Raw genomic sequence first — 22,563 nt, 5'->3', positions numbered from 1 at the left:
GATGACTCAGCACTTGAACTATTTGGTGAGCTGTTGCCTTGCATCATCTTGTTATAATATAGAAGAGAAGAATACAATAACTAGAGGCAAATGTCTGGGAATGTTTTATCTTGACAGTACATATGTACTTCTCTACTTTGCTATTCATGGAGTAATGAATATACCAGAAGATTCAGTACAGGAGGTAAGCATTGATGTTCCAGTTAATGATGAAGTACCATATATTACATCTACTATCTTCCTGCAAGTTGATTTTAAATCAAGGAATGAAGAGGTATTGAGCAACTCAGAAATTCTGCCCACATGATGTCTCTGCAATCAGAAATCTAGCATGCACAAACATTTTACAGATTTATTTTATATATCTGTACAAATACAACTGTCATACATATTTTGTCCAGTAAAGCTTTCTGCTAGGACAATTCATTAACATTTAAAATATTTCTTGTACAAACAGTAAAGCAGGCAAATAACATTTGATAAACAATGTCTCCAGTAACAAAACAATATACATATAAAAAATTGTGCTCCTTAACATACATAACAAAGGATAAAATCCATGAGATAAATTTTAAAATTCACACAAAAAACTTAAAAATGTCTATCTACAAATATGAAACACAAGTGTAAAAACAAACACAGAAGAAAAGAAATTATTTTCTATAAACAAGTGAGCATTTGCACTGTATAAGACCTTCCTGTCTGTATACACAGTTCATCTGTTGAATTGGAGGAAAGAAAATTGACAATATTGTCTTTCATGCATACAAAGAATAACCATAGAAGTTAAATGAATATATCATTTTTGCTTCTGAACAACATATGATAAAACTCAGTAGATGGAGCCATAATGTTACAGGTACCATGTTCCTGTATATATCAGGGCACAACCATGTTTATAATAGTGTGAAATGTATAGTTTATCGCCCAGAAACACTCTCGACACCTTTTTGTTCTGTTGTTGTCTCAAGATCACTCTCTTCAATGTCAAATTCTCTTTCCCAGTCATCATCATTACTTTCTGAAACAAAAACAGCAATGTTAAAATTGTGAATTCTTCATTAACTGGAGTTGTCTTGATGTGTGTTGAAATTATTTTTTTAAACAGCAGCTGAAAGCTAGGATGTATGGGATGAAAGGGGGAATGCGAACTTGCTGCACTTATTTTCCATGTATAAATTACACTACATCCAGGGAATATTTGTCAGTAATAACAGCCTTGTCTTTTGCTGTCAGCAGATCTGTCCTTGTACAAGGCTGTCCCATTTTTGTAGACTTCAGCCTGTTTTTGGACACCCTGTGGTTCTCCAGAAGTCTTGGTAGTATTTTCTTCTTCAATGAATTTTTGCCATAGTACTACACTCATCTTACATTTCAACACTCAACTGCAACATCTGTTTAGCCTTTTCAGAAATCTTGTTAACAAAAGTTTTCTTGAAAGTTGAGAAAGCCTTGTACAAGTTTTATAAGTCTATGAAAAAGATATGCATTATAAAAATTATACAGTTTTATGGTGTTGGTGCAATCAGACAGAGTCCAAATGACATTAACATCTGCCAAGTTTAGAGTGTTAGACAGTATAGTCTATTCAGCAACTACATTGTGAATCTAACAAGTGGTGCCAGTTTGTTCCATCCATTTGTTTCAAATAATAGGCTGTTGGCAGCCAAGTCCATACAGAAAGAGGAGTTAAGGTAACAAATAAAATGTAATGTGACCATGTCAACAGATCTCTATCTCTAATGCGATAGGACTGCGGAAACTGGTGTCAACAAAAGACAGGAGGTGAGTGTTGGCTGAGAGTCGCTGGGAAAATACACACTAAAGAAAATACACACTATATACAAAAGGTACGAAGAGCTTCAACTCAAATACTGTGTACTTGCAAGTTACAAAAGGATATGACTACTGTGGCACAGTTACAACTTGGAGAAATCAAACAGTGAGAGTGGATGTTTTTAATGTAGAAGAAGTTGTGTGCATTAAAATTTATGTATTACAGATGACTGGTAAGTGTGAAGTGCACTGTTTTCATCAAAACAGCAACAACATTGAGGAATTTCACTTTTGAACAGTGACTGGGAAAAAAATAGAAGGTTATAGTTTGACATTCCATGGCCACTGAGGTCATTTAAGACTGATCACGGGAATGGAGCAGGTAGTCAGCCTTTCATTCACTTGTTCATTCACTGTCTGCCATTTGATCATGTTATGATGGAGAACCCTCTGGGATTACTTGTTGTTGCTGTTGTCTTCAGAATGAAGACTGGTTGGATGCAGCTCGCCACAGTAGAATATCTTGTGCAAGTATCTCAATTTTTGCATATCTAGGTTGTTTACTTAATTTCAACTTCACACAGTAAAATTAAATCAAAAACAGTTACTTTGGGGGAAAAAATAAAAGAAGGAACAAAACAAAAGGAACTGTGCTGCTTCCTCATTTCTATTAAATAGCCATTATTTGTCTCCCACCATTGTCCTCGCATAGCTGTATGACCAGACTGACATTTATCACACACCAACAGTTATCAATGTGCCACAAGAACAGAGGCCAGTTTACAACGATAATATTTACTTCTCACACAGTTAGGGGATATCTTAAATTCTTGAATGCATACAATAAGATAATTTGTAAATAAAGTGGCTAATAAATTACAGGGTGGTTATAATTAAACTTTTGCTATTAATGCATTTAAATTCCAATGTGTTAATGTACTCGATGTCCATCCTCTCTCTTCTTTCCTGTGTTTCACTTACCCATTATTCCATCCTGGATTTTCAATTGTTTGATTTTGCCTAACAGCTTTTCTCCCATCCTGTAACCCAGTAATGTTTTCCTTTGTCACTATTTTCCAGCACATTGCTATACTCAGTGTCTATCCTCTTTCCTGATTTTCACTTGCCCATTATTCCATTCTGGATTTTCCATTGTTACATTTTAATTTTCACATTTGTTAATTGAGTACCATTTTTATGTTCAATGTGATGACTATATGCATCAATGACAGCCTGGAACTGCACTAGAGATTGCTCTACAACTGCCTGAAATATCTGAGATGGGATGTTTGCTATCTCCCTCACTACACTCATCTTCAGCCTTCAATGTGTGTCAGTATCCCATTGATAAACCCTGTCCTTCAGGTAACCTCACAGCCAGAAATCACATGTACTATTCAAAACTGGTGATCTTGGTGCCCAAGAAATTTGGAATGATCAACCAATGACTCAGTTTTCTGCTAATGTATTATGGAGTAACTGAGTGACCTCATGAATAATGTGAGGTGGAAATCCATCAAAACGGTGTAGTCCGAAGCACCTCTCCCCCACAGAACTGGGGTCACATGATTGGGAAGCAGATCACAGTAACATGTGCTATTCAAGCTACATGTCCATGTTCCTTGGGGTACGAATACCAGTAGTGGCACCTAATACTACTAATAACACAAACTGTGCAGCACTCAGTCTGAACATGAATTTTATAAAGTTGGGTACCCAACTGTAAATAGTTCCCCATCTACAATGGTTTAAGTTGTGAAAGTTTAATTATAACCACCAGGTACATGATTCTTTTTCTTTCGGATTTACAGAGATTCTCTGTTTATTCTTTTAGACCAGATATCAGACTACAGCAATGACCAGACAGGAAGGCAATCAACACATTTGTACCAGAATACATACTCCCACTCTGAACCTACACAAGACAGAAAATTTTACACATAAATTATTTTCCTGTACTGATTTATGGTTGCTTAAATCATAATTCATCAGAAACTGATTTTAGTAACGCACAATTTAAAAGGTAAATGTAGTACTGGGAAGTGTAAAAATTCCGTTACATCTGAGAAGGCCCCTCCAAGATGTTCGGTTATCTATTTGACAGTATTCCTACTGTTCACCTTTTCTGAGTGCATACTTTCTTTAGTTTAGCTGTATGGCTTCAGAAAATAATCCTGTAAGACAGCAGGGAGTGAAAGTATGTGAAATAAACCAACACCCTGGTTTTCATGCCAACACAATAACTGGTATGTGTAAGTGCATAACATGTTGAACTGATCTTTTTGATTCATGCGTTAACTGCATTTTAGCTATTATTCAGCAGGACCTCAGGGAATTTTACATGTAATGTTTCATTTAGTGCACAAGTCAACTTATGACACTAGATCATTTTAATTAATCTGAAAAGAAAGGAAGGAAGATAGGGTTTAACATCCTGTCAACAAAGAGGTCATTAGAGACAGAGCACAAGCTCGGAATGTGGCAATGATAGGGAAGGAAATTTGCTGTGTCCTTTCAAAGAAACCATCCTCGCATTTGCCTGGAGTGGTTTAGTAAAATCAAGGAAAACCTAAATATGTATGGCCGGATGTGGGTTTGAACAGTCTTCCTCCTGAATGCGAGTCCAATGTGCTAACCATTGCACCACCTCACTCAGTTTCATTACTCTGAACTCACGTAATATGGGTCCCTATAATATTAAGACTTAAAATGTTTACTATAAAGCAGTTGTAAACTTCATCAACTGTAATCTGAGCTGTGTACGGTACTGTTGTTGGCTTAAAATGGGGGAGGGGGGGACCAAACTGCAAGGTCACAAGGGAAAGAAGGAAAGAAAGAAGATGTACAGCACAATAACAGGAGAAAGGAAGAACCAGGAGAACGACAGAAAGACAACCAACACTACTATGGACAAAACAGGAAAAGAAAACCACAGAGAGAAGCAAGAAACAGGTAGAAGGGGTAAAAACAAGAAAGCAGTGGCTGGCCGACAATGAGATTAAAAAGGAAAAGCCAGCCACTCTGCGACACATTAAAACATCCACCCTAAAAGCATTAGAGTGGAGAACACAAATGGCATGCACTAAAACTTATATAGAATGATAAAACCCACTGTCATATGTAAAACGTAAAACTAAATTAGCAGATGACTCATTGCCAGCTAAAATTAATGGCAACGAGTCCGATAACTGAAGAGTCTGTCACAGGGCAGCCAAAGGACGACAGCTCACCAAGATATGGGCCACTGTCAGCCGGGTGCCGCACCGACACTGAGGTGGGTCATCATGGTGCAGGAGGTAGCCGTGTGTCACACAAGTGTGGCCAATGTGGAGCCAGCAGAGAACCACAGAGTCCCTGCGAGAGGCCCGCATGGAGGACTCCCACAAATTCGTAGTCTCCTAAATGGCACGCAGTTTGTTGTGCATGCTGAGGTTATGCCACTTCGTCTCCCAAAGCCGCAAAACCTTGCGGTGTAGTACTGAATGCAGGTCAGTTGCAGAGAAGCCGCTCTCCATAAGCGGTTTCCGCGTAGCCTGTTTGGCCAGCCTGTAGGCAAGCTCGTTGCCTGGTATTCCGACGTGACCAGGGGTCCAGACAAACAACACTGAATGACCGGACCGTTCCAGGGCATAGATGGACTCCTGGATGGTAGCTACCAAAGGATGATGAGGGTAGCACTGGTTGATAGCTTGAGGCTGCTCTAGGAGTCAGTACACAGAAGAAACAACTTCCCAGGGCATGAACAGATATAGCCACCAGCTCGGCAGTGAAAACACTGCAGCCATCGGTCAAGGAATGCTGTTCAATAGTGAAGCCGACATGACCGTCAGTCATCGAGCTGTTGGCGTAAACTACTTCGTGGCCTCGGTGCATGTCAATAATTGAGAGGAAATGGCAGCGGAGAGCTGCGGGATTAACTGAGTCCTTTGGACCATGTGAAAGGTCCAGGCGAAGCTGTGGTCTAGGTGTACACCATGGAGGTGTACGTGAATGGACCTCAAAGTATAGGTGGTAAAGGCAAGGACTCCAGTTCGGAAAGAAGGGATCGGACACAAACTGCAATTGGAAGCCCTGACCTTGGCGCTGACACGGGAGATGAACCGCTGTGGGTGGGATGCACTGGAGAACTACGAATGTGTACAATGTAACTGGTGAGCAGTTGTGAACGCCTAACCTGCAATGGAGGGACTCCGGCCTCCAAAAGGACGCTGGTCACCAGACTTGTAGTAAAAGCTCCTGTCACTAGGCGAATGCCACAGTAGTGCACTGGGTTGAGTAAACACAATGCTGAGGGTGTCGCTGAACCATAAGCCACACTCCCATAGTCAAGACGGGATTGAACAAGGTCTCTGTAGAGTTGCAGCAGCGTAGAGTGATCTGCACCCCAGCTGGTGTTGCTCGGGCAGTGGAGGGCATTGAGGTGCTGCCAGCACTTCCGCTTAAGCTGACGAAGGTGAGGAAGCGAAGCCAATCGGGGATCGAAAACCAGTCCTAAGAATCGATATGTCTCCACTACAGTTAGTGGAGCATCATTAAGTTAAAGTTCTGGTTCTGGATGAATGGTACAATGCTGACAGAAGTGCATAACACAACGACTTTGCGGCAGAAAACTGTAAACCGTGAGCTAGAACCCATGACTGTGCCTTGTGGATGGCTCCCTGTAGGCGCCGCTCAGCAACGTCAGTACTGGTGGAGCAGTACAAAATGCAGAAGTCATCTGCATACAGAGAATGTGAGACGGATGGCCCTACAGATGCTGCTAGACCATTAATGGCCACTAAAAATAGACAGACATTCGTACAGAGCCCTGCAGGACCCCATTCTCCTGGATATGGGGGGAGGAACTATGGGAGGCACCAACTTGGACACACAAAGAACGAAGCGACAAGAAATTTTGGATAAAAATCGGGAGCGGGCTTCGGAGACCCCACTCATATAATGTGGCAAGGATATGATGTTGCCAGGTGGTGTCATACGCTTTTCGTAAATAAAAAAAGACGGCAACAAGGTGTTTGTATCTGGAAAAGGCTGTTCGGATGGCAGACTTGAGGAACACAAGATTATCAGTGGTAGAGCGGCCCTGGCAGAAGCCGCTGTGTACAGTACTGAAGCAAATGATAGAGGGAAGATTTTGGAAAAGAATAATAAAACACACATTGTATTTGGAGAGTTGAAGGCTTCTGACAATGTAGAAAAAGGAAAGTTTTTTCCATTCTTAGTGGGGTATCAACTACAGGAATAAAATATCTGTCCATTCTCTTTACGAGAACCAAGTGTGGGTGTTCAGTACTGACAGATGGTACCAGAGGCCAAACATGGGATTGGTACAAGGCAGAGTTGTGACCACCGATATTTAATTTGTATACTGAGGCAGTGGGAAAAGGAAAGGACTGTCTCAGTATACGAATCGTCTGTCACAGACACAAAATTGATTTGCTGCAGTTGACTAATGGTCACCAAATACGAACAGGAATAGAGTCAGTTGCTTACTGAAATGGAAGCTGATTGGTTGCTATAATAAGTATGTTAAAAAAGGATGAGGGAGGTGCTTTTGAAGAGGTGGACAAATTTTGCTATTAGGCTGTGATTGAAAGAGACAGCATGTACCTGCACGTGGAACAGCAACGTTTGTCTCATGAGCTATTATATGATCCAACATCTACCAAAAAGCAGGTAGTACAATGAAACCATTCTTTTATGGAAGGAATAGAAATTAGGGTGGCTAAAAAGTAACGTTGTCAGTTCAAGACTACAGTTTTATCAGAATGAATGTGCAGATAAGTACAATAAGTTAAGCAAGATGGATGACAATCAGAAAATTATTTCTTCAGCCAAATATAACATTCATACAAATGGTACAGCTGTCTATTAAAACTAATATCTAATGCAAATAATCTGCACATACAAAAATGTTACCTCAAACTTCATTACTGTGTTGAACATCGTGGGCTGCAGTAAGCTGGTTTAACAGCATAAAGCATGGCGTAATCCAGCAATGGGAACCAAAAGTTGACAATAAAAAAATTTGGTTGTGATTTTACATGTCAAATTATTTTGTGCATATACTTCAACAACAAGCATATGCATCCTATGTCGTAAGTGACACCATGATTTTTTACTCTCTTTGAGATATGTTATTACAATAAATACTTTCAGAATCAATGAAAGACATACTGGTACAGTAACTAGTAATTTCACATGATAATGGTAAAAACGAAAGGTCTATGTGAATTTTACACGTGTGCCTTAATAATAACAACAGGACTTATACTTGCATACTCAGCTTTCTTAACATTTCTCTGAGGTCAGTATGAAGTAGCTATAACAACATTGTTCAAAATACAATTTTAAATGAACAACGAGACAAAAGATAGCGACTTAGCACACTGAAAAGAATTGTTTGTTAGTTAAATGTTCCACAGATCATATGAACAAAATTCTGTCGAAATGGTGTGGAACCAATCAGTTTATAGGGTATGTACACTTTATTTGTTCCAGTGGATAGCTACATGTTGTCAATTTATAAGTCCCTAAATCGCACACTGGTGTAAATGTAATATTAATGAGCATGTTACTTTTCAGTCCTACTCATGGAGCTGCACTTACAAATAGTGCTTTTTTTACAGGCTACACATATTTAAATAAAAAATTATTAATGGACTAGTTGTTTTGCAGGTGAAATTATTTTCTGTTAGATTTATTACCTCTCAGACATTTTATGTTATTGGGCAAATGATAAAAATTGATCAGATGATCATAAAATGATTTTATGTTATACTTATTACTTGTCAGACATTTTATATATTTGCAGGAGCAATTAAATGGGTTAAGTTCTTAAAATATACTTTCACCATGACCTCTTCCAGGCAAACAGGTCTGTCTTTCATGCTGTCAATAAAAATGGAGAGATCTACAAGGCAAACATCAGGCCATCCAGAGAAAGAGGAAGATGAAGGAGAGAGAAGTGTGATTCTACAGCCTTCCTTCCATATGCGGGAAACGTTTCTTCAGAAATTGTCAGAACAATGAAGAAGCATAAAGTGAACATGATCTTCTGCCAACTGGCTAAGACAGCAGCTCTTCACAGATCTGTGAAAACTGATCTGGTTTTGCAAAGATGGGTGTTCATGAAATTCTTTCTTAGACTGGTGAAAGTTATACAGGGCTAACAAATCCAACAAACTGGAAGTGACTGCACTTCACACTTCCACTGGGCATTCCAAGGGTCACAAGAAAGTCAAGATACTGGCCACAGACTCATCGTATTGGTATTCAGTGGTCATGGAAGCTGTAGAAATACATTTGGCGGACCATCTGCTCAACAATGACAAGAGGGTTTCTGGCCCCACAACTGGTGGAAATCATTCATTCCAGACCTCTACTGTCAGAGGAATTACTGTTCTAGGTCTTGAATACCTGGAATTCTAGCACTGTCATACATTTCAATCATGAATCACATAATTAGTGAGCACTTTGCATTTGCTGACTTGGTGCTTGCTTTATTTTATTCTTCGGTACACAAATTTTATTTGTGACTGCCACTACTGTGTCGGCTGTCTTATTTGTAAAGCAGGCATATTTTACTCTGCAGTATACCACTGCATCACGTAGTTTTAATTCAGTCATTGATTTGTGTTGAAGACTGCTTTGTGGTTAATATCTGAAACATCAGAAGATGAAATATTGCTGTCTCAGACGTATGCCTGAAAGATGATTGAATATTCTATTTGCTGGGAAAAGTACAAGATATACAATCCCATCATGACTCCAAAATCATTAGACTGTCAAATTGTCTTTTGGGAGTTTAGACAGAGAGTAATACTAAGAGGCGGGAACAGAACTGTATAGGGGATGCTGTACAATCTGGAATCAACCAGGATGGCAATTAAAATTGTTACGTGTAGGTGAGTATTCTTGTGAAGGAGAACAACATATCTAGACTAAAGACAACTATAATGGCTTTTTGCAACTGGTTTCAGGCCCTCATTTTCACACTGCACTGTGCTCAACTGTACCTGACACTACACAGATTTACTCCTCTCCTGATACTGCTTGTAAATCAAACAACTCTTAACACAGCAGAAGAGGCCTTAGCAGTGGAGGGGTGAGGCATGACCATTTCCTTGGGCTGGTAAAGTGTGTTCAGTCACACTGAAGAGTGAAGGAGACGAGGTACTGGCAGAAGTAAAGCTTTGAGTACCGGGCGTGAGTCGTGCTTCGGTAGCTCAGATGGTAGAGCACTTGCCCGCGAAAGGCAAAGGTCCCGAGTTCGAGTCTTGGTCGGGCACACAGTTTTAATCTGCCAGGAAGTTTCATATCAGCGCACACTCCGCTGCAGAGTGAAAATCTCATTCTGGAAACATCCCCCAGGCTGTGGCTAAGCCATGTCTCCGCAATATCCTTTCTTTCAGGAGTGCTAGTTCTGCAAGTTTTGCAGGAGAGCTTCTGTAAAGTTTGGAAGGTAGGAGACGAGGTACTGGCAGAAGTAAAGCTGTGAGTACCGGGCGTGAGTCGTGCTTCGGTAGCTCAGATGGTAGAGCGCTTGCCCGCAAAAGGCAAAGGTCCCGAGTTCGAGTCTCGGTCGGGCACACAGTTTTAATCTGCCAGGAAGTTTCGTATCAGCGCACACTCCACTGCAGAGTGAAAATCTCATTCTGGAAACATTGTATGCTTTTATTTTGCACGTTCAACTATCAACATGTCTTTATAACATTCTTATGTGAATAATTTGAGGTTTTACAACTTACGACTACAAAATACTTACAAATGCTTATTCTTCTATGGCAACCACAGGTAGAGCTTTCTTCATCTTATATCACTTGACCTTCCCAATTCACAGACTATTACATCTGTTCGTAAATGTCAATACCTTCTCAAAGCATGTATCTTTTCTCTGTAGTAATTTGAAATACCTGGCATGTTCACTTCATGTAATATTGTGAATTTCCTGTTACTTATTACAAAATTCTCACAATAAAAGTTTAGCAGTAACAATTATCAATAAAAGTACTGCAAAAACCCATTTACTATGACAGATAACTTGTTCTCGTGATATATGACCCTCCATGAATAACATTCAAGATATTACCATCACTGAAGATGTTTGATATTAATTAAGTGTATGTAACATGTAGCATCTGCTTTGTCCCATCATACAACCTACATCTTGCATACATACAGCTCCTCTAGTTCTAGAATCAGGATCTGAAATATGGTTATTCAATTTATAGTTCACGTTATAACTACGATACAAATTACTGTCTTTCATCTTGTTCAACAGTATGATGAGAACTTATTAATTACTTGTCCTTTTTTTTTTTTAATTTGACCAACTAATTTGATATTTTTAGTGATATATATCACTAATTCAACTCAACAGAGACAACAATGATCAAAGAAGGAGATCCTATATGAAATGGCCAAAAGTTTATTTGATTACACACAGATACTATAATAAAGTCATCATATTCTATTAAAGGTGCTCACAGACATCAAGCAATAGCTTTTCTGACATAATTCACATCACGAATAATATTTTCCTATGATACACACATTTGCAAATACTACATTTTTGCTCAAATCTGATGAATACTAATAATAAAGAGCCAAAGACCAAGGGTGAACCCAGGCATTCATGTCAAGATTACCTGAAATATATAGTGTCACCTTGAAAGTTAGGGTTATCACTGTTACATGGTCACAGTCCAACTACTTATTTCCCAAATCAGGATAACTAAATATTTCCAAATTGAATACATTTTAATTTATGTTTTCCACCATTTCAGGCTTTTCTCTTTGCATGCATATTTTCACTACATAAGTACTAAAACAATTATATGCACATTGCAATTGATGATTTTACATTTCTGTTTTTGTGCCTTGTGTGTTTTGTAGCACTTGTGTAACAGAAAAATACTAAACTTATGTGAAAGAGAAAAAAATAAAGTGATTCAATGATTATACAGGATTTTAAAATAAAAATTTATTTTCAAGTATTGTTCTATTTACATAACAGCACTTAACTTCAGAAACATGAAATATAATTAAGTGTCAGATTAAAAAAAAGTTTTATAGTGCAATAAAATAACTGGACTAGGAAATATTTGCTAGTGAAAAATACAAAGCTTGAAACTAAAAAAGAATTCTTGAAATACATAAACAATACTAATTACAGTTACATTTACCCATTCTTTTTCATTCAACTGCCTCTCTAGAAACAAAACTAGTGATTCTGTATGGCAGCCAACTGTCTGTTAGTGTCATGCCACCATCACTTCGAGTAGCTTGTTCTTATGCATGCAAAACATAGTGACACAAACAGCAATTCAGTTTTCACTCTTGACAGTGAAATAAAACACCAGAAGAGACATGCAACATTATTAAAGTTATTATGCAAAATTATGAAAGTAAAACATCTTAAACAAAGAAAGCAAACAGACTACCATATCATATTTAAAATAGTAGCAACCATCAAGTCAAACAATTTTCACCTCAAAGTTGAATCACAGGAATGTCAGTTGGAATTAATATACCTCACAGGCTGTAAGGAACACTCTTCTTCCTCCTTTTGTCCACAAAAAATGCAAATCTACTAAAAGCTACTGTACCAAAAACTTTAAATGTGTAAAAAACATAAAAGCAATTGTTGAGATACAAACACTGGAACCAGTAAAGATATGCCACTCATTTTATACTGGAGGCATTGAACAGTGGATAGGAACAAAAACAAGAATGAGAAAATAGTAGCCTGAATAAGACTTGGTGCCACAGATGGGAATGGATGGCGGAATGGGGAAGAGTTAGAGCGTTATCTTCACTTGCAGTAACTCTTTCAGTCTTGACTTTTATTTTAATTTTTAAATCCCAATTTTTTCCCTATATTTGATGTCTTATCTCAGAAAAAACTGTGCACAACCATCTCCTTCAGGATTGAGCTCTTTAAATTAAAGTGTGCCTTCAGTCTGCCTCTTCCAGTTCTTCCTAACTATCGGTGAAAATACATAAGGAGTTTGAGTCCAATAAAGCACCCCTAAAACCTTCAAACATCCAACAACCCAAACAATACAACTTCTTTGAGCAAGTATATGGGAAACTTTCGGAAGAGTAATAATTTTGTTGTTGCACCAATACTGCCACATGTGCCCAGAACCTAGTCGCACAATATACTTGTCAGCTCTGAAACTGAAAAATGAAATCTAGGCTTCAATGTCCTGTTTTTTGTGGTCACAGAAGATTAAGTACAATCCTCTGACTGTAAATGTATGGAGCAGATAACTGGCTGAAGCCTGTTTGAAGACACTATTCATCTGAAATTACTCGGGGAAACCATGGAAAACCTAACTCAGGACAGCCATACACAGATTTGAACATGACTTTTCCAATATACGAGTACAGTGTCTTAACAACTATGACACTTCATTTGGTAGCAAAAAACTGTAATTTATTTATGGTAAATCATAGCTGATGTTAGCATGGAAATTTCACGCTTCATGTATGCTGCAACAAAAGGCTCTGTCTGTTCGAGAAAACTGCCTCACAGACACAGGCCCAAATAATAAATGAGAGGACTGTACAAGGCTTCAGGGAGAAGGGGGAAAGGGGGGGGGAAGAGAAAAGATTTGTTTCACTTTGGGTTCAGTAGACACAATTTTTTGTTACTGTGTTGGCATGCTTGACTCGAAATGCATTTTGACTTGGTGACCCTACTGGATGTTTGCTTTTCCAGTCAACTGTCAAAAAGATAGCATTTGTTTTGGCATGCTCACTGATATCAGTCTGTAGACTTAATGGAACAAATAATTTGCATTCAATTTAATTTAAGAAGAGCATAAAACTGCACCACCACACCAAAAACATTCATTGTTACTTTAGTAAATATTGTGTGGACCAAATAATAATTTACAAATGTTTCCAAGAAGTCAGAGAAGATGCTGAACATAATGAGAGCTTTCAACATCCCAGCACATTAGCAAACAATGAAAACCCCCAAAAATGAAGAACATGATTACTGAGTTGAAAGGTTCTCAAGCATCATGAAAACTGTGCAATATTCTACAAGGGAGGTGCTCATCATCTTCAGGTGTGACAGTAGGGAGTTGCAGCGGCTCACCAAGCTGTACAGTTGTTTACCAGAAAAGAGCAGGTAGCAAGACACGAGGCTAAGGTGCCAGCGTAGGGAATATACAAATCCAAATCACCCAGCTGCAGAAATGAGCTGCAGCCTTTGCATGCATGACACAGGAAAGCCCAGCTGCAATCCGCAGACCCCACCGTAAACATGTGGGCAAGGTGTTGGTATCTAGGCCAGCTGCCCCAGCTTTCAACCCCTTTGGTGCAATCTCATTGAATTCATTGCTCTGCGACTGACATGTCTCGGTGCCAAATCATTATATAGAGGTTGCTGATGCTGTCCACATTTTGTGTCACTCATGCCAGGCAATTATTTTTAGATGTGTTGAGCATACAGCTTATGGCAGCAAAATTGGTGCTGAGACTGTTGAATTTTGACCAAAAGCAGTGTCAAATGAATGTCAAGCTGCAGTTACTGAATCAACAAATGCTCAAATGAGAAGTAACTGGTGATGAACGTAATTACAAAACCAAGACACAATCATCCCCATGTAAGCTTCCTACTGGCCTGAGATTGAAAGAATAAGGGGGGGGGGGGGGGGATTTGTAAGTTTGATCCTTTACAAAGGGCAGGGTTACTATGTTCTTTGATTTTAATGGTGTAGAGATTAGTTTTACCACTATGTCACACCACGAATAGAGAACACAACTTGGAACTTTTATTGCATTTGCATGAAAGTTTCCAAGGAAAATTCCTGGGTTTGTGTGAAACAAATCATGGCAACTGCACCATGATAATGTTCCAGATCACACTTTAATGTTTGTTCATAATTTTTCTTTTCCTTTCTTCTCACAAAAACAACTTTATAATGCCTCAGCACCAGTATTCAATAAACAAACACATGTGACTTCACCCTATTACTGGAGCCAAAAAGAAGTGTAACAATGATCCGTAAGTGTTTCAAAGATTGGAAAAGGCATTGGTATAAATACATATAATCTAACGGGGAATACTCTAAAGGCAACAACACTAATATTGAGCAATAAATAATGATTTTTGATGGAAACAAAAATTCAGCAGATATTGTATCCAAATTTTATGTGCGTGATGACAAGATCAGTTAATTCTCCTTAAACACTAGTTGCAAAGCCTAGAGAAACACTTCAAAGCTTAGGCTTATCACGACTCAGCAAGACATACAAAAAAGGACATTAATATCACCTGTCACTGATAAAACATCTGCTTGTTGGATGTTTGTTGCTAAAGGAACAACCCCAAAGCTTGTAAACTACATGCCTCCTGTCTTCACATCAAAGATCACTGAGCATGCCTTTTTTTAGAACACTTAAGTGTCCACTACCATATTTTACAGACTATAAGATGCACTTTTTTCCTCGAAAAATTGCCTTCAAAATTCAGGTGCATCTCATACTCAAAATTAATGTGAAAATGTCCAGTGTTCAATTTAAAATTCCCATCAGTCTTAAAAGTGGTCATATATTCCATGCCACAGGAAGCCTCTTTCTATCTGACAACACTGGATTCAACTGGCAGCAGCAGTGCACCAGTGTGACGCGGGGATTCACAAGTTTGCTAACACTGTAACCCTCCCGAACAGCCAACGCAAACCCAGTACACTGCCTAGCCTATGATGCATCATTGCAGTCTACAGTCCCAGTGAACCTAGAGTGTAAGTGATTTGTGTTATCGTTAACAGAATAATATTTTTGTTAGTATCTAGCTTTGAAATGGAAAAAAGTAAAAGGTATTCATAGGATGCAGGCTGTAAATCAAAAGTTACAGTATACGCAGAAGAATATGGAAACAGAGCAGCTGAATGGAATTTCGGCCCTCCATCAACAGAAAAAACCATTTGCGATTGGCAGGCTACTGAAGAAGAACTGAAAAAAATGAGGAAGACTAAATGTGCAAATAGAGGACTGAATGCAAAATGGCCAAAACTGGAAGATGAAATATTAAAACAGATTCAGGGACGCCATCAAAATGGCAGTGGAATTAACACAAAAATTATTCAAATACACACTCTTCAGCTATTGCTACAGATTTATGAAGCATGATGGACTTAGCATGCAAACTAAAACCAAAATATTTCAGAAAATGTCACAAGAGTATGAAGAGGAAATATTGTCTTTCCACTGCCTTATTATTCAACACTGAAAGAAAACGAATGTTGAACTAAGCCAAATAGCGAACATGGATAAAACTCCTGTGACATTTGATGTGCTGAGTAACAGATCTATTGCCACGAAAGACACTAAAATTGTAACTATAAAAACATATCAAAAAACAAAGATGATGAGACTTACCAAACGAAGGCGCTGGCAGGTCGATAGACACACAAACAAACACAAACATACACACAAAATTCTAGCTTTCACAACCATGGCTGCTTCTCCAGGAAAGAGGGAAGGAGAGGGAAAGACGAAAGGATGTGGGTTTTAAGGGAGAGGGTAAGGAGTCATTCCGCTCCCGGGATTGGAATGACTCCTTACCCTCTCCCTTAAAACCCACATCCTTTCGTCTTTCCCTCTCCTTCCCTCTTTCCTGACAAAGCAGCCGTTGGTTGCGAAAGCTAGAATTTTGTGTGTATGTTTGTGTTTGTTTGTGTGTCTATCGATCTGCCAGCGCTTTTGTTTGGTAAGTCTCATCATCTTTGTTTTTTTTATATATTTTTCCTATGTGGAATGTTTCCCTCTATTATATTCATAACTATAAAAACAAATGGACATGAAAAAATTAACTATACTGTTGTACTTTAATGCTGTGCTGATGGTACTAAACTTAATCCAATGATCATATCCAAGCACAAAACAATGTCAAAACCTTCAGAAATTTCGCCAGCTGGTGGTGTTCACGTACATGGCAAAGAGCTGCATGGACGAAGCTGGTATGCAATTATAGACGAACAGAATGTGGGAGAGAATTAAAGGTGCGAAACTTCCTGGCAGATTAAAACTGTGTGCCCGACCGAGACTCGAACTCGAGACCTTTGCCTTTCGCGGGCAAGTGCTCTACCAACTGAGCTACCGAAGCACGACTCACGCCCGGTACTCACAGCTTTACTTCTGCCAGTACCTCGTCTCCTACCTTCCAAACTTTACAGAAGCTCTCCTGCGAAACTTGCAGAACTAGCACTCCTGAAAGAAAGGATATTGCGGAGACATGGCTTAGCCACAGCCAGGGGGATGTTTCCAGAATGAGATTTTCACTCTGCAGCGGAGTGTGCGCTGATATGAAACTTCCTGGCAGATTAAAACTGTGTGCCCGACCGAGACTCGAACTCGAGACCTTTGCCTTTCGCGGGCAAGGCCGCGAAAGGCAAAGGTCTCGAGTTCGAGTCTCGGTCGGGCACACAGTTTTAATCTGCCAGGAAGTTTCATATCAGCGCACACTCCGCTGCAGAGTGAAAATCTCATTCTGGAATTAAAGGTGCGTTACTGAAGAAGAGTTCTATTTCTGTGCAAGATCAGTTTCATGGCCATTTGAATAATTCGGTGAAAGAGAAGCTGGGACAGGGAAATACAGAACTTGCTGTTATTTTGTGAGAATTTCACAACTGCAACCTCTTCATGTCTTGATAAATAAACCATTTAAAGTGTATACAAGAGAGGACTGGAAAAAATGGGTGACGGATGAAACCCAACATGAATTCATGCCTAAAGGGAGGTGTAAAATGACCTACAATCAAAGAAGTGTGTCAGTGACAAAATAGTTGTGGCCTAGTGTGAGGGAAGACATTACTATTAAATATTTCAAGAGTGTGGCAGTGGCAGTGAAAACCATCTCACATATGAAAAGGACGATGATGATGATGATGATGATGATGACGACGACGATGACACAGAAGAAGAAGAAGAAGAAGAAGAAGAAGAAGAAAGTCCAGATGATGACTATCAGGGATTTTAAAGGCCAGTTCAGTTTTATAAACTGAGATTTTTTTTTTTTTAATCTGACTTCGCAATCTAATAATAAAGATGGTAAAAATGTTATTTTTTTGAATAACTGGCAAAAAATCGTGGTACGTCTTATACCCCATAGCGTCTTGCAGCGTGTAAAATAAGGTATAGCATGAATTTAATGTTACAGAAGAAAGGAAGGAAGATTAGGGTTTAACGTCCCATCGACAATGAGGTCATTAGAGACAGAGTACAAGCTCAGATTAGGGAAGGACAGGAAGTGAAACTGGCTACATCCTTTCAAAGGAGCCATCCCGGCATTTTCTTTAAGCACTTTCAGGAAACCACTGAACACCTAAACCTCATTTGCTGGACTGGAATTTGAACCACTGTCTCCCTGTGGGTCCAGAGTCTTACTGCTGTGCCACCTCACTCAGCATCTAGGGTTCAGGACCTCCACTACATGGTAAGAGCTTACCTTCAATCATTCCACTGTTTGTATTCAAGTGTTTCCATTACTGCAACAACTTTTAAGATAAATAATAACACTTATCAGTCTACACACCTTTGTCACCAGAGCAAGATGAAGTATGAGCACTTGGAGAATATCCAACTACAACCATGTCTTTTTTCTCTCTAGTTTGCAACATTCCAATACAGTCCTTTTCTAATGAATCAATATCATCTGAGTCTTTGTCGCAGTATCCTCTCTTGATGTCATCTGTTGTTTCAACAATGTCAACATCTGCCCCTTTTAAAGATGAGCTTGCAAGTACCAAACTGCCATTTATATCTGAGTAGTGATTGAATTTAAAACTGGAATCTAGCAAGGTCTCCTGATCCTGTTTCAGTCTTTTTTCTTCACACTCTTTTTCATATTCTTGTAATATGCGTATCTGCTCCTCTTCTGAAAGCTCTATGTTGGGTCCAAAGTCTTGTTCTGTAAGAAGTCCAGTGAAAGCATTGTTGTGAAGAACTAATTCAAATTAAATGATGCCATTAATACACTTATTTCAGTCATAATTACAAAAAGTTGATACAGTCTGACAAAAGCATTAATTTACTAGAAATTAACATTAATAATACTAATATTTATTACAAATTCTGATGAGCCTTAGAAAAATTTACATTGATTTATGACTAGATTCTACTAAAATGAGCTATAGTTGGCTTCCTGCACGTCATACTTCATTCATTAGCAAGCAACAACAAAGCAGTGAAAATAATATAAATCTACTAGTTCTTACACTACACATTGTGTCTAATTGAGTGTTTGTTAGTTTCAAGTTTCATGGATCACTTGCTCGATAAATCATAAGGATGTGGAATGAGTCATTTTACATTCATATCACAAATTTATATGTAAATATGGCTACATGTTGAATGTGTGGCTTCGAAAAGTATGAACAACACACCTCTGCCATCGCAAGTTCTTTGACGTTGAACCTAACGGCCAATGCCATCTTGCTTGTTCAGTTCGCTGTAAGATTCGTTGTAACAGGATGTCTGTATGAAACATACTGAGTATTACAGAAATGAGTGTGTTTCCTTGGGCTACAACTCAACAGAAATCCCATAGTGATAAACCTGAGCAAGAATTCGCACACAATTTCCTCGTATTTTTGCATCTACCGCACCGGCTTTGTTTATGCCCTAATTCGTTCTGCTTGGCCATGTATCCTGCCGTGCAGCACGTGGATATCGAAGCTCCTGCACCTACAACGGGACATTTTGTCACTTCACCACCATTTGGATTCTACAAAACATTTCCTGCAGTCTCATTGCCTCTACACTTTCACCATTTGACAGTGCAACAAGTGACTGCAGACTCAGGTTTTGCCTCTGCAGTGAGTGTGCAGTAACACGTGCATTTCAAAAACGATAATGAGGAAAGCAATGTTCCTGCATTTGATCATGCTAATGTGGATTCTGCATTTCATGCACAAACTATGTATCAGACGCCGGGCAACCGTTACAACAGTGCCGTGTACAACCTCGCCTTTGTTAGGACAGATCACATGAACCGATTAGCTCCTGAAACACCTGAGTGCTTTACCACTTCATTGGTTTACAGAGTGGATAACGCCAAGTGTACATCACAAACATTTCCAGGCTAGTTTCTGTCCCCAGTGACCATTCAGCCCCTCAGTGCACTTTAAGGGCCTTCACCTGATGTGAACAATGTGCTGCATACTGATATTAACTGTGGTTTCCGCCCCTCCGAACATGCCCCGGCTTGTCATGTTGACAGCCCAGTGGGAACATTTTACTGTGCTGCTCCGCGCACGTCCACTCTTCTACCTCTACATCTACATATACGTGATTACTCTGCTATTCACAATTAAGTGCCTGGCAGAGGGTTCAGTGAACCACCTTCAAGCTGTCTCTCTACCATTCCGCTCTTGAACGGCACACGGAAAAAACGAGCACTTGAATTTTTCGGTGCGAGCCCTGAGTCCTCTTATTATATCGTGATGATCATTTGTCCCTATGTAGGTGGGTGCCAACAGAATGTTTTCACAATTGGAGGAGAAAACTGGTGATTGAAATTTCATGAGAAGATCCCGTCGCAAAGAAAAATGCCTTTGTTTTAATGACTGCCACTCCAATTTACGTATCACGTCTGAGGCACTGTCTTCCCTATTCTGCGATAACACAAAATGAGCCGTCCTTCTTGTGAACTATTTCAATATCATCTGTCGGTCCCACCTCATATGGATCCCACAGCACACAGTAATACTCCAGAATAGGGCAGACAAGTGTGGTGTAGGCAGTCTCTTTAGTAGATGTGTTGCTCCTTCTAAGTGTTCTTTCAATGAATCGCAGTCTTTGATTTGCTCTACCCACATTATCTATGTGATCGTTCCAACTTAGGTTATTTGTAATTGTAATCCCTAAGTATTTAGTTGAATTTACATCCTTAAGATTTGTGTGACTTACCGCGTAATCGAAATTTAGCAGATTTCTTTTAGTACTCATGTGAATAACATCACACTTTTCTTTTTCAGGGTCAATTGCCACTTTTCGCACCACACAGATCTCATATTGCAATTTGTTTTGGTCATCTGATGACTTTACAAGATGGTAAATGACAGCAACATCTGCAAATAATCTAAGAGGGCTACTCAGATTGTCTCCTATGTTGTTAATATAGATCAGGAGCAATAGAGGGCCTATAACACTTCCTTGGGGAACGCCGGATATTACTTCTGTTTTACTCTATGATGTTCCGTCTATTGCTACGAACCGTGAACTTTCTGACAGGAAATCACGAATCCAGTCGCACAACTGGGGCAATATTCCATAGACACTCAGTTTGGTTAGAAGATGCTTGTGAGGAACGGTTTTGTCTTCAAGCCCCCCAACTACCACAAGTAAACTTGCAGGGATTTTGACTGCAGCCGTTCACCCACTCGCTTTTCACATGGTGCTGGCCATGCCTTCTGCATCGGACTTCCGGGCCACGAACATTGCATCGGATAGTTCTACAGCATCATTTACTAGTGGTTCGGTACCTTTTCTCATCCGCTCCGACAGACTGCTCGCTCGCAACCTATGCAGTGCCATCTGCATTGACTGTGCCGGTCCAGCATCCACACGATACAAGGGACTCAGATACACAACTAGCTCCGCCTTTGTCATCACCACCAGGCTGGTTACCGACCCTGTCCCCACTATCCGAGGACAACCCAGCAATGTGGTTTGCACTGGTGGAGAACTTGTTCAAACTGTACCACATCACCAACAACAATTCAGAATTCTTGTGCCTCATGATTCAACTGCACGGGCACACAGACCTGATCTGCGACCTATTTCTGATGCCGCCGCTAACTTTGAAACACGATTCTTCAAAAAAGACTATCATTGAGCACCTCTAGTGTTTCCCACAAGAGGTCATTCTGCGAATACTGTACGAGAAACGTCTTGGCAAGCACACCCAATCTCAGCTTTGGCACCAGCTACAGCTCCTGGTCAGTGACCAGATAATGCCAGACGAAACCCTGTGGTCAGTGTGGTTATCAAAACTGCCTGCAGATCTCCAGGTTCATCTCCTCCCCCACTCCCTGGAATCCATTGGTTTGCATCTACAGATGGCTGGCAAGGTCTATTTGCTCCCCCACAAGCGCCACCAGCAGGAGCTCGCACAACAGGTTGGCACTCCTGCACCAGTAGCTCGCCCAGCTGCAGGAACGGGCAGGCTGACCTCTGCCCCCAGACTACTGCGCCACCTGGCACCCAGCAGGCGCACTCTTTGCCCACTGAGGCACTGCATATCGCACCTGTGCTGACCACCCCAGTGTACGAACCCGAACACATATAGAGGTTGAACGGCTGTCTCCTCTCCCAAAGTATCCTCACTGCCGGTCTGTATTCAGTGACGATGCAAAAAAAATGAGTTCCACATCATGATAGTAAAGGACACACTCTCATCAAACGGGGTCAAGATCAACACTGAGAAACTGCAACTGCGTCAACAATCTGTCCAATTCTTGTTGTACACCGTCTTGGCCACCTGTATACATCCCCCTGAATCGAAGGTGCAATCAATCTTATCCATGTCACTCCATACCACATACATAGAGCTCTGTCGGTTCCTGGGAATGATAAACTACTACCCTTGTCATTTGCCTGCAGCAGCCAACACCCTGGTTGCCCTCACTAGCACCCTTGCCAGCAAGCAAACTTCAGGGGCGCGCCCCATTCTGTGGACGGAACCAATGCGCACAGCCTTCCAGGCCCTGAAAGACTCTCTCGCACTCATCCAATCTCGGATGCTGAACTCTTTATCACCATGGATGC

General features: G+C 40.0%; 1 protein-coding gene across 1 annotated transcript in view; it reads right to left on the bottom strand.

Moving 5' to 3' along the window:
• Positions 1 to 385: 385 nt before the first annotated feature.
• Positions 386 to 22,563, bottom strand: part of LOC126092555 (BSD domain-containing protein 1-like) — an 89,937-nt gene continuing 67,759 nt past the window's right edge. Inside the window, exons 8-9 of the mRNA XM_049908214.1 lie at positions 18,329 to 18,703; positions 386 to 1,021 (exon numbers count right to left, since the gene is read on the bottom strand). Coding sequence (XP_049764171.1) covers positions 921 to 1,021; positions 18,329 to 18,703 — 476 coding nt within the window. The 3' untranslated portion in view covers positions 386 to 920. The remainder of the gene's footprint in view (positions 1,022 to 18,328; positions 18,704 to 22,563) is intronic.

Source organism: Schistocerca cancellata, chromosome 7 (assembly GCF_023864275.1).
Source record: "Schistocerca cancellata isolate TAMUIC-IGC-003103 chromosome 7, iqSchCanc2.1, whole genome shotgun sequence".
In the NCBI taxonomy this organism is placed as follows: Eukaryota; Metazoa; Arthropoda; class Insecta; order Orthoptera; family Acrididae; genus Schistocerca; species Schistocerca cancellata.
Note: the sequence above shows the minus strand (reverse complement) of the source record. Positions and strands in the feature narration are given on the sequence as shown.